The sequence below is a fragment of the Anguilla anguilla genome, chromosome 9 (assembly GCF_013347855.1).
Source record: "Anguilla anguilla isolate fAngAng1 chromosome 9, fAngAng1.pri, whole genome shotgun sequence".
In the NCBI taxonomy this organism is placed as follows: Eukaryota; Metazoa; Chordata; class Actinopteri; order Anguilliformes; family Anguillidae; genus Anguilla; species Anguilla anguilla.
The window spans coordinates 25,618,930-25,631,344 of NC_049209.1; the positions used below are offsets into that span (position 1 = coordinate 25,618,930).

The 12,415-nt window shown below is 40.8% G+C and overlaps 2 protein-coding genes across 4 annotated transcripts in view; one reads left to right on the forward strand and one right to left on the reverse strand.

The window, feature by feature from the left end:
- caln2 (calneuron 2) overlaps nucleotides 1–5,554 on the forward strand; it is a 54,169-nt gene extending 48,615 nt beyond the window's left edge. For all 3 annotated transcript variants that reach the window (XM_035435008.1, XM_035435007.1, XM_035435006.1), the window contains exon 6: nucleotides 1,149–5,554. In XM_035435008.1, coding sequence (XP_035290899.1) covers nucleotides 1,149–1,276 — 128 coding nt within the window. In that variant the 3' untranslated portion in view covers nucleotides 1,277–5,554. The remainder of the gene's footprint in view (nucleotides 1–1,148) is intronic.
- A 1,381-nt stretch (nucleotides 5,555–6,935) lies between these two features.
- sdf2 (stromal cell-derived factor 2) lies at nucleotides 6,936–12,322 on the reverse strand. Its single transcript, XM_035434172.1, has 3 exons — nucleotides 12,063–12,322; nucleotides 11,403–11,599; nucleotides 6,936–9,073 (listed from the first exon to the last, which is right to left on the reverse strand). Exons 1-3 carry the CDS (start codon nucleotides 12,235–12,237, stop codon nucleotides 8,774–8,776), a joined length of 672 nt encoding a protein of 223 aa, XP_035290063.1. The 5' UTR covers nucleotides 12,238–12,322; the 3' UTR covers nucleotides 6,936–8,773.
- Nucleotides 12,323–12,415: the final 93 nt, after the last annotated feature.

The window sequence follows — 12,415 nt, forward strand, 5'->3', positions numbered from 1 at the left end:
GGAATGGTCCGAGGATCAATAGTGGTTACCCAGAATGTAGCAAAGTGCATTACTGTTTACTAACGTGATGTTACCTATTGTTTGCTGCGCCATAATTGCACAGGAAAAGTGTCACACGTAACATAAAGGTGCCTCCTGTCACCGGGTGCATTAGTCCCACATTCAAACTGGGTGCTATCCAAGCTGTTTAATCCGTGGTGTGACTCACCCCAGAACGAACCTCAAAGCAAAACGTCAATGACCTTCGGTGGAGGTGGCTATTTGATCCACTGTGTAGCTCAGCATGAATTGCATGTTTTATGTATATATTTTTGGTGCTTAGACTTTTTCTTTTACATGGTTGAAGTCAAGAGTTTTGGGGGGCAGTGGAGGTTGGGAGAAGGAAGCTTGCCATCTCTATAGAAACAGAAAATAACCACGGGCGGAATGAATGAGCAGAGAGAGACACAGAAAGGACTTAGTCTCTCAGGGAGGAAAGAAGCACGGCGAGGCGTGTGATTACTGAGCGAGGGGTCACGGCAGGTCGACTCCAGCCGTCTTCATTTACCATCCCCTCAGTCCCTCACACACCAGAGTGGCAGGGTATCGCATGGGATTCAGGCCCCGTGAAACCACAGAACAGCAACAGAACTGGACATCGACTGAGCCAAAAAACAATTCAGTGGCATGGAACCGATGCTCAGACTGATCCTTAATGAAGCTATGGAAGCCATTTTGGCTCTGTAAGCACTGGTTTCCATGGGTCCATTGTGCAGGCAGGCAGTCATCTGAAGCTGGGACACAGGGTGGGTATGCTAAATACAATGAGCTCGCTATAGTTACACTGCCTTTCCCCCACTGCTGCTTACCTGAACAGGACAATATTTGCTGCCTAAATTTTTAAAAATGTATCTCTCCGCTAAGGAAAAGTTTTTATTAGCCCGATTGTGAGTCTCCTATGTCTAATGTTTCACCAGTGCGGCTTAGGGTTCATATTTGCATTCTATCTCATCAAAATGCAATGTGGTGCTCTTTGACTCGACTCTCTGTGAGGAATTTAGAGTCTGCTCACATTATGCTGTATAAACCATTTGTCTTTTTGGGTATTGCTTGTTAGTGCTTGTCGTACTAATGTGCTGTTTTCTCTTTGTTTTTGTTTTAAACTGCAGTCCATTCCAAAAAGAAGAACCGGCAGACGTGTGTGCGCAAGAGCCTGATCTGCGCTTTCGCCATGGCCTTCATCATCAGTGTCATGCTCATTGCGGCCAATCAGATGCTGCGCAATGGCATGGAATAGCCACACCCACTGTGAGCAAGGAGAGGGGGGAAGCGGGTGGGATGGGGTGGAACATGTCAATGGGCAAAGTAAATTCTCCTCAAAAATACTTCGGAACAACAACAGAGAACAAACACCTCGCTTAGTAAAAAGAAGAAAAAAGATTTTAGGATGTTTTTTTCCAAGTGAGAAACATGCTAATGTCCAGCAAAACTGAAGCCAGCCAGGGGTCTCCATTTGGGGACACCTCTTCATGTTCCTGGCAGGGACATTAAAGGGCTGACTTTCGCCTTGACCGTACTGGTTCCCATGATGCAATAAAGTACAGGAGTTCTAAACTGTCTCTCCTCTGGCGGTCGTTTTCATGTGAAACTCTGGGACCGCATCCTCAAACGGGCTGCTGATTTGGAACCCTCACTGGCGACTGGTTTCAAATCTGCTGAGGAATGGTGTATCCATGTAGGATCTCTCTCTTCATTAACTTTTGGGATTTTTTACCATCAAGTGGACACGATGGGGAAAGGAACGTGAAATGGGACTCATTCGTGTGCTTCTTGCTGAGTTTATTATATATATATATATATATATATATATATATATATATAGTGTGTCTGTGTGTGTGTGTGTGTTTGTGTCTGTGCGTGTCTGTGGTGATCAGGGGTTTCGCTCGACAGTTTCGGTCATATTATCTGTTTTTAGACCTCACAGTTATTATAAGTCTGATGTGTATTTATTTCTTGTGAACAGTGGATGTGTTTTATATTCCAGGGGTTGTCTCCCCTTCTTCTGTACCTAATGCGTAGATACCAGCATTAAATCACTGTTGGGGGGCAGGCCATTCAAAAACGGGGCAGGGGGCTGAGTCAAAAAGGGGCTGACAGTTCATTGTGGTTTTGTGATACGCATGTGTAATTTAGAATGACTCAGGACCAGACGGCATGCTTATTGGTCGCAAAGCATAGGTCGTACGGTCTCTTCGTATTAGCTGTAATGTAACTGTCTGGGGCGTTTTGACCTACCGGACTGTGTCTGTGGGTATAACTCACAAGCAGCTTCAGTCAGAGAGGAAGCTTTGGTTTCCTGTGGCGATGAAATTACCTCAGACAAGTCCTAATTGTGTCTGACAGTGGCTGTCACAGCAGTGTACACATCTCACTGTCTGTTTCACACTCGATCCACATCTATAGCCATTTAATAAACACCCCTGCTTACCTGTATGTGAGGTTGCACCTTCCTGACACCTTGACCAATGACGCCTGTAATACGGCCACTCACAGAGGCTTGTTTCATAATCACCGGGGGGGGGAGCATTTCACTATTTAGGATTTAAGGAGTTATCTGGCTCATGGCTGGAAATTTTCAGTGGGTTGAAATCTAATTATACAAAAGCCCACATTAGTTTCGAAGTATTTACAAAAGTTAGCTGGCTAACACCTTAATCCTGCTTTATGAAATACTTCCCCGGTTTCTTTGATAGTGTTGTTTTTTGTGTTTATTCGGTCTCTTTTGTAATCCTCCATGTTCCCAGACAACAAGATGACATTTCATCTCTTTAAAGTACATTTTTGACAATAGGAGTACACTATTTATTCAAATAAATATCTGCCCTGATTTTGTGTATTACAATTTTTATTGTGTAAAATGTCTAATTTCCCCATTAATAGAAGCCCAGACATTCTCTAGTGTTCATGTTTGAAAGTTTGCAAATATGCAAACACGGGCTCCTGAGTTGTTGCTAATCTTCCTCGTCACCTGCAGTGCACTCCTCACTGGCATAATCAAATGGTAATGAGCCATCTATGGGTGTGGAGGCCTTATGCAAGCCTTATCAGAGAGCAGAACACAATCACTGCTAGTTCCCATGGACACAACTGGGTACTGAGGAAGTGGATCTAATCGAAGGAAACCGGCCTGTATGTCATATACAGACCCAGAACTCGTGCTCAGATGGCTTGATTTGCATCTTTTTCCTGGTGGGAGCAGGTCCACACTAGTGTGCTGGAGCAGGTGACCTCTATCTGCTTTATCAGAGGGTACTTCCGAACTCCTGTATGAACTCTTGTGCTAACGTACACATTTTAACCACCTCAGGTTTTCTGAGGACTGTTTATATTTATTGCATGTTAATAAATGGAACACTGTAAATACACCCTAGACCGGCGGTTCTGAGATTCAGTCCTGCGGGACCACAGTGTGTGCTGGTTTTTGTTACTGCCAACCTCTCGATCAATTAAGGCTGTCTTAAACGTGTTTAAGTTCTTTGTCATTTTTCTTAAACTTACTAACATAACACAGATATGTTCATGTACTTTGCATTTGGAATCTTATTTTTCAGTGAGCAGCCGTCCACACTTTCAGCAGTTAGCATCCTACTAATTTCACCTGTCAGCTTATAATTTAATCAGTTGAAAAATGTAACCTCTTTCTAAAGCAATCGTGTGCCACGAAGCACTTTACAGAACACGAAAGAATTAGTGTATTTAAAAAGTCTTGGGATGTTAGCTTGGGACATGTAGTCTTTGTGGAATGCACAGCTATTTCTGTGTCAGTGGTGCAATTGTGGTTGTAACAAAAACCAATATAAACCTGGGGTTCCCCATGACCGAGTTTGAGAATCCCTGCCTTAGAATATACTAGCTGTCTCAAGTCTAGCTGATGACAGTGTGTATGTGCATGATAATGATCATTGTTAGCGCATTGTTGCATTCTGCTGAGACAGAATCAGAGATGCCAGGTGGGTTGAGGGCCAGACAAGGCCAGTACACTGCATCCACTTGCACCTTCTGAGACAAGCCATAGAATACTGCAGGGATACTAATGCCACAAACAATAAATATCACACAGTATTATATCTTCTAATAGTGTCTGTAACAAAACAGTATGTTGTTTGAAGGGCATAGTCAACCTTGTACAGGATAATCTGTTTGGTGGTGGAGAACCACCAAGCTGAGAAAGTGTGTGGTTGAACGACAGGTCCATCTGGTGCCCATTTCATGAATTACAATGAATGTTTGTAATGTTGGAATGTTTCGTGTCGTTGGTGGTTCAATCCAAGCAATTGTTATTCCAAAAAAAAGGAATACCGGCTTTAATTTTAATGACACTTATTTTTGTCACTTTTTTATTTTGTTAATTTCTGGTTAAAAAAAAAGAAAAAACACTAAAAAAATGCAGAGTGAAATGTGCAGTGACAGTTCAACAGTAACAGAATACGTGTGTCCAGTTGGGACCTTATGTATTCTGTAAGAGTTGATTTAACACAGAACATTTTACTGTGTGTGTGTGTTGTGCAATGTTTGATGAAAAAGAAAACCAGACCCCTTTCTGTTTGGATTGAACCACTTTTTTGTCTCCAATACACACAAAATGTAACTGTGAAATCAGAATGTTAATTTTCATTTAGATAATTAATTGAGAGGACAAAAATGTAGTTACATAATTCCTGTTATATACATTTGCCCTCTCTGGTGAAGATATTAAATATTATATGTGTAATATACTGAAATTAAAGATGAATAATGTACTCTTTTAAATTCGTTATACAGATCCCTAAAGTAGTTATACCACTGAGCCAGTTATACCATCTGATTAAGGATTTGAAAATGTAAAAATAGTATTTTAAACCCAATGAAAAGTCATTATTACGTCAATATATTCTTCTTTTTCTTATTTTTCTTCCACCCTTCTTCTTCTTCTTCTTAAGAGTCCTTTCTAAGTTGTATCTTAATTTGTTTCTCATTCCTCTGATGGAAATGTTATTCAGTACAAACCTACTGGTCTTAGCCAAAGCAGATGTTTGGTCTGATCAGTCATTTTAAATTGCTATCTACTTTCTTGATGCCATTGATGAAAATGTGCATATCGGAGGATGTAGCTTATGTTTGAATGTTATGATTGAGTTTTAATTATGGTGTTTTATTGGAACTTTTTCTCATTATAGTAAAATTTGTAATTGGACAACCAAGCTTGCAGCACCATTTTGGCCACTACAACTGAAATGCACAGAAATTTGATTTATATAAGTTGATTAGGTATGGGAATTTTTTAATAGTAATTAATATTCTTAATTATCAGTAGCATGGGCATAAATTATGAGCTTGTATAAACATGTACATAGTCTATACATATATTTACAAAATGCACACAAAATTTAAGGAAACTTGGCATGCAGATAATGTGTAGACATTAAGCAAGAATATATTAATAGTGTTCTAAAAATAAATGGCTGAAATAAGCTGTAAATATTTACATCTGTACAAAAAAATAATGGAAATCATTTATGCAATAAAACATTTTTAGTAAACTGTGTATTTGTGTTTTTGTAATATTGCCTAAAAGTACCAAAACAAAGTGTAATATTGCTTTGGTATCACAATTGAAGTACCTTTTTATTACGTGCACAATGAATTTTAAAGAGACAGAACAAGTTGATATGGTCAAGTACTATTTCCATAAGCTTAAAAAGTAAATATGAAAATGTGACAATTAAAATGAAGATTTACTATTATACCTAAGTTTAAAGGACATTCTGTATGCCATTGACAGAGACTGATATTGATTTTGGTCTTATTTTCTTGATATTTTGTTCATAAGAGGATGGTGAATTTGTACAGAGCCAGTTCTGCCATCAATACAATTTTATGGCTGTAGCACACTTAGCTATCAGCCATATAATATGTAATATTTTGCAGCCTATATATTTGATTTATACAACTTTGTTTTTCCCTGCCCAGATCTCTGGTAATTTAAAATTGCTCACAAAAAACCTGGCCATAACAGAAATGTCAGGAAAAATATATATTTTACATAAATAATGGTGGTCGGTTTTGAAGTGGTTTTGTGAGTGGTCATGCCTCTTATTAGAAAAGACAGTTCATATCTCTAATTTAAGTGAACTACGCTACGCCTTTTTTCATAGTTTCCTTGCTTGGAAACGTTCTTTTGACATTTGTAAATGTGATGTAAGGCCAAAATGCTGCAGTTTGCACAAGGGAACCGCATATCAGGGAATGTTAACTTATCTTGAACCTGCCAATATCAGTTATGAGTCCTTTGGCCATGACTCATTATGCAGTAGAATACATATCTTACATTCTGATTAAAAACTAGGACTAAGTAACCTCAGAAACTCAACCAGGCTGGGTTTAGATGTAGAGGCCTCTGATCAAAACAAAATGAGGCTGCTGTTGAAGGTGGTTACGAGGAGATGAGGAGTCAATAAGGGGCACAGCTGAGTACAGTGCTGGAGAAGTGTGTAGGACTGGTCTGTCCCGTTCACAATCTGATAGGAGTCAAAGTCCTGACTTACGCACCCCCCCACCCCCCACCCCGAACATCGGAAAGGAGCTTTCTGAGGCTCTCCGACGTTCTGATCAGCAGTTTGAATGAAGCATGCAGAGGCCTTTATCCTGGTCATGTAAGATCTGGGGGAAATTCTCACCCTGTAATGGTTTTGACAAATTTGGCCAGATCATTCCCAATTTCTAGTTGGTTGACTAAATCTTTCTGTCTCCCCTTGAACTGCTGTGTGATTATGGTTAAGACAGAGATGGTTTATTTCCTGTTCCTCCTCTCTCTGAAATCTTTTTAAATCAATTGGGAGCACTAGGTTAGGATTTTCAAAAAAAATAATATTTCTTTTAGGCCTTTGGCTAAACTGGGCTTTAATAAATAACAGACATTCAGAGAGCATGACACGTTGTTTATTTGAGGTATCTCTTACATTTGTTTCACATACAAACCAAGTGAAAATATTGCATCACAAACACGAAACCAGCTTTGTAGTAACACATACAGTGAGATTAAAAATGAAATAAAAATACTGCATGTTTTCCAGAGCTTTGACATGACAATTGGAAAGGCTGCATGTAGGTGTCAATTGACAATACTGATACTGTTAACACTGAACTTAAAGAACTGGATTTGAATGGCTTTCTTTCATTGTGACAAATTAATAATCACTGTGCAGGAGTGTAACTGCAAAAAAAAAACATTGTACCTGGAAAGATGGATTGCTAGAAAGTTTAAAACACTGAAATGAAGATGTGTCTTAGAATAAAAAATAAGGGTAGAACACATTGAGCTCATAGACATCATCATAATCACTCAACTTACATTTTTCATCATTTTCATACTGAAACTGTTTTTCCTAACACTGGGACCTGTTGCATACAACTGACTCAGAGATTTCTGACCTGCTAGACCAGCCATACTTTTCTATGACAAGACAAGCAGTTGCATTGCATAAAAAAATATTAAATCAACAATTAATCAACATTCGCCTCACAATTAAAAGAGAGTTCATGCTTTTTTTCACAGATTGGCAAGTTCAGGAATCATCAAAATGAAGTTTGTGAAGACAATACACATTTCATTTGTATTTACTTGTAAGTTAAATTTAAGGACAAATGTTGATTGAATTCAGGCCAAAATGTATTGATGAATTTCAAAAGTATGTAACAGAAAATAAGAAATATTTATGGTAAATTAAAGGTAATAGGGACTGACTGACAAATCAACTTTCTGCTCAACCAGCCAAACAAATGATTGTGTAAAAGTGCATGCGCACTGTTAACATGAAAAACAATGGATTACATTACATAGAAGAAATACATGCTCAGGGTACACTGCCTGAATGTAGGTCCTAGTTTTAACATTTTCTTTAAAAGGTTCATTCATACATACTATGAACCACTGCTTAACTGTACCCTGACAGCCTTTAATTCTTAGCAAGTCAACATCTACAACAGCAGACGAACAATATGGGATTTATCAGGTATGGTGGTTCATTTTTTCAAATGCAAATTCAGCTGTGAACCAAGTGAGTTACCATAACAGAATATCAAGGCAGTTTAATGCAGTGGCTTAAAGTCCAATGAGTAAGTTTGTACAATGGCCCCGGGTCTGAAGAATATAAATGAACCATCGTGTTTGTAAATCTAATAACCAAGGTACTCGGGGAACTTGTTTCACAGGAGATGGAGAGCCCTAACCTTTATAAACAAGATTTATGCAACTTCATCATTTTTGCAACTGCACAGAATTCAGACCCAGAATTCATAATGGGCATCTGATGACAAAAAAGGAAAACTATATATCCATCATTTTTGTCAACAAATGCACATAATGAATTCAGGGCCTGTATAATATAATGGAGCAGTCGTGCAATACTCACACTCACTCACACACACACACAAACACACATTCACACAAACACACACACACACATAAAGTTTTGAGATCTGGTTGCTGCTACCAGTTCAAGACCTTGACTCTATAGTGTATGGAAACCAACTGCCTACATTCTACATTCGTAGTATGGTAAACAGACACAGCATGGCGGCAGGGTTGAATGAACTCACTGATTGAATTGCCAGTGAGATTTGTCAGTTCTCACTCACATACTTGTGTTTTTTGCTTTTTTGCTCAGGTCATGGCTCTTCACTGTCCACACAACCCAGACCCTGTGGCACTTGTGCGTAGCATTGGCGAGAGCAAGGAGGAGGGAGGTGCTGAGGGTCAAAACTCGGTGTGGAGGGGGCTGCCGTTGTCCCTGGTACCGGGGGCCTCGCTGGGCTTCATGAAGACCCCCTCCATGGCTCTCCAGTAGTTGTGCTGGTTGGCGGTGAGCATGGCGTGCACCTCGCGCTGCCCGTGGATGGGTCGGCCGTACTGCTCACCCGTGACTGAAAGGAGCCCATCGGTGGCAGTGTGCTGGAACCTCACCGACTCCTCCCGCTCCCACACGGCCCCCCCGCACAGCACTGTCCACTCATCCAGGGAGTCCCCCTCGCCCTCCTCCCCAAACGCGCTCACTTCCTGCGGCACAAGCACAACAAATGCAAGCCTTAAAGTCACGTAGGGACATACAGGTAACTAAATTCTCCTCATCATCATCATTTAGAAGAAGTGCTTTACAGTGATACCACATGAATTCCAATACTTTATTGCCCATTAAATACAGCATAAAAACATCACCTCAATGCTAATTACCAAAGCACCATAAAACACTGGCTTCTGAGAACACTGTGTTAGTGCAATAAGGAATGAGTGTTCAGATGCGGTTGGTAAATGTGAATGCACTCCAATATCAGTAGCACACCAAATGATTGCTGGAGACTATGGAGTGCCCGACTGCCAGGATCAATTAGTATTTTATTATCACTCCGTCCTGACATCACAATTCCTCCGGTCATAAAATGTCCTCTGTGTGACTGTACAAGAACAACCAAATGAACACTCCAGAAAGTAAGGATTGATGATTACAATTAGTTTAAGATTGTATTCTATTAACTACTGAAGGATACAGACAAATGTTATTAAAAATGTATTATCTCTATCCAAGCACTGCACTTTGTAGCTGTTAAACTGTCTTTAAAGTTTTGTGGTGAATACACTGACTCTTTTTTCATTCAGGCCCAACTCCTCTTACTTATCTTAAATTATCAAACACAGAGTCTTGGCTGTGTCTTTATGAACAATCAAAATAACTTGATGAAGAAAATGCATAACTACGCTACTATCCAATCATAAATATTCACATCATGAACCACGAATGTAGAGTTGGAGACTGACTACTCCCTACTGGATCTAGTAATGTGTTGGCACAGCTAAGTATCTTCCGGGCATGTTAATGTGTTAGCATAGTAAAGTATCTACTGAGTCTGGTAATGTGTTAGCATAGCTAAGCACCTACTGGGTATGTTAACATGTTAGCATAGCAAAGTACCCACTGGGCCTGGTCTGCCGTTCTCCACCATGCTTGTTTTAAGGTTAAGGCAGTCTGGCTCTCTGCTGTTACATCTTTTGAATGCTTTTAAAATGACCAGCCCCCCAACCCATGCTAGCCATCCTGGTCTACCACCCCCCAGACACTCCATAGCCTCTTTTCCACTGTAGGGCCGAACGGTTCTGAGCACGGAGAGGAACGGTTCCAATGGTGTTTCCACCTGGAAACGTCTTGCCACGGAACGCTTACAAACCCTGCCCAGCATGATTTTCTCAGCACGGTTAGTCAACCGTGCTCAGTGCAGCAGAACCATTTGGGTGGGCGGGCTTAATTACATAGGCATTCACTGATTGGTTTCACATTACGTCAGTTTTGTGACTCTGCATCTGGTCTCTTCATGTCCTCTTTCGTAAGCTAGGTCGGTAGAGAACCTAATATAAATAAAAATGCCCGGAACTGTGTCATGGTCAGTGGAGGATACGCTAAAAAGAAAAATCAAAAACCGAACAAAATACACAGAATCCTTGTCCATATCGTCAACCAACAAAACAGAACATAACAAAAACAAAACAGAATGGGGAGCGACGACAACAACTGGCGCATATTTATTACATACACAACGGGACGCCATCGCTGATACACAGCATCACTTGCTGTCGTCACTAGTTTTTCTTAGATACTTCCTAGTCCTGGTTTTAGCAGCCCGACAGATGGAAACAGAAACGGTAACCGTTCCCACGAGTCCTGAGCACCGCGGAACGGCACAGAGCGCCCCTGGTAACCGTTTGGCCCTACAGTGGAAAAGAGGCTCATGTATTTAACTGTCTGATCTGCTTAGCCTGAACCCATCCATCCTCCTCGTGGGGATTTTAACATCCATGAAGATGCCAACAACACCCTCTCCAAAGAGTTCCTGTCTTTGCTAGAATGCCACAATATCTCCCAGCATGTTAACTTCCCACCCATAACAAAGGCCATACACTTGACCATGAGTGTTCTCTGGAGTTAATCACCCCCACCAATCTCTGTAGGCTCAATCTTCACATTGTTGACCACCTCCCCATTCAAGCCCCATCCCCATTCCTTCATCCTGTTACCTCCACCTCTAGCCACCTGCAGTGCTCCATGACATACATGAACACAAACATCATCGGTGCTACGGACCTCACTAATGTCCTCTATTCCCACCCTATCCCTGAGCCCCAGCTGCACTCTACCACCGAGCTGCTGTCCTCTTACAGCACAGTCCTATCATCCACCTTGGACTCCCAGTCACCCCTCAAAATCTACAGTGGGACATTCTCACACAGAAGTCAAGGAAATCCCAAAGCACATAAAACAAATAACATAATTGCACTGCAAAGGGGTTATTACAGTCCATACTGATAGAAACACGCATATACGTCAAAACGTCCACACCTGGTTGGAGGAGAGCGGTGAGGCGAAATAGTGGCTGTGCAGATTGCGGCCGGTGTTGACGTGAGTGAGTCTAATGGTCTGGCCGCATCTGACCGGTGTCCCGCGCTGGCAAACGGCAGTACTTGTGCCTCGAACGCTCCAGTAGCTGTTGCTGTCCTCCACCGTTGTCACTCCTGTCACCGACTGCTGACCGCTACCTGACAATAACATACAAAACGGATTTTCTTCTTCGTCTTATGAAAGCCAACAGGTGGAATGAATAGATTTAAGTTATAAAGAGTAACAACTAACTTTACGAACTTTGATAAAATAGCGTAAAACAAGGGACTGTGTATTAGACTATTTTGCTAGCTGGTGCAATAATTTGCTCGCTTATTAACACATGCCACTCAATTTTTAATAGGGAAGACAAGTAGTTGAAGGCTAGATGGGAGATCAACTATCGTTAGCAAATTGTGCTAACGAACAAGTTGTATAGCTATCTTGCTAGCTAGTTCAGCGTCAAGTAAACCCAATGCTGGAATGTCATAAAGCTCATCTATCTCATTTAGCTACCCATCATATCAAAATAGAAGGCGAAAGATAGTAGCTAACATAGAGTTCAGTTAATCTGCAATTTGACTGATCACTGTAAAAGCTGTTATTTGAATTTGCACTTACCAGAACCATACCGGACATCGTGAGAATGTAATCTCACATTGTGTCTAACATTTAGTAGTTTGACGACAGATCCGCAAGTCACGAAGCCTAGTTCAGTTCCAAATGCTCGCGTACATAACCACAAAATAAGGACTGTATTTAAAAGTGTGTGTGCAGAAGTTGTACAATGATCCATTACAGCAACCAGCTCACACAGTACAGTAAAATCAATGAATTGCAAAATGTGTACGTCATCAAAGACTCTCTGGTCAAATGGAAAAACGTGTTTGATGACAAGAGCGCCTTCTGCTGGCTAGGCATGGTAGTTGCAGTTAAATGAACGCTGATCAGTATGCTGGGATTAAATTCAGTTC

Excerpts from the sequence above, each read along its gene's own strand:
- sdf2 (XM_035434172.1), bottom strand. The coding sequence starts at position 12,237 with ATGGATCATTGTACAACTTCTGCACACACACTTTTAAATACAGTCCTT. Across the intron at positions 11,600-12,062 it reads CGATGTCCGGTATGGTTCTG|GTAGCGGTCAGCAGTCGGTG; the intron begins GTAAGTGCAAAT and ends TGTTATTGTCAG. Across the intron at positions 9,074-11,402 it reads CACCGCTCTCCTCCAACCAG|GAAGTGAGCGCGTTTGGGGA; the intron begins GTGTGGACGTTT and ends CTTGTGCCGCAG.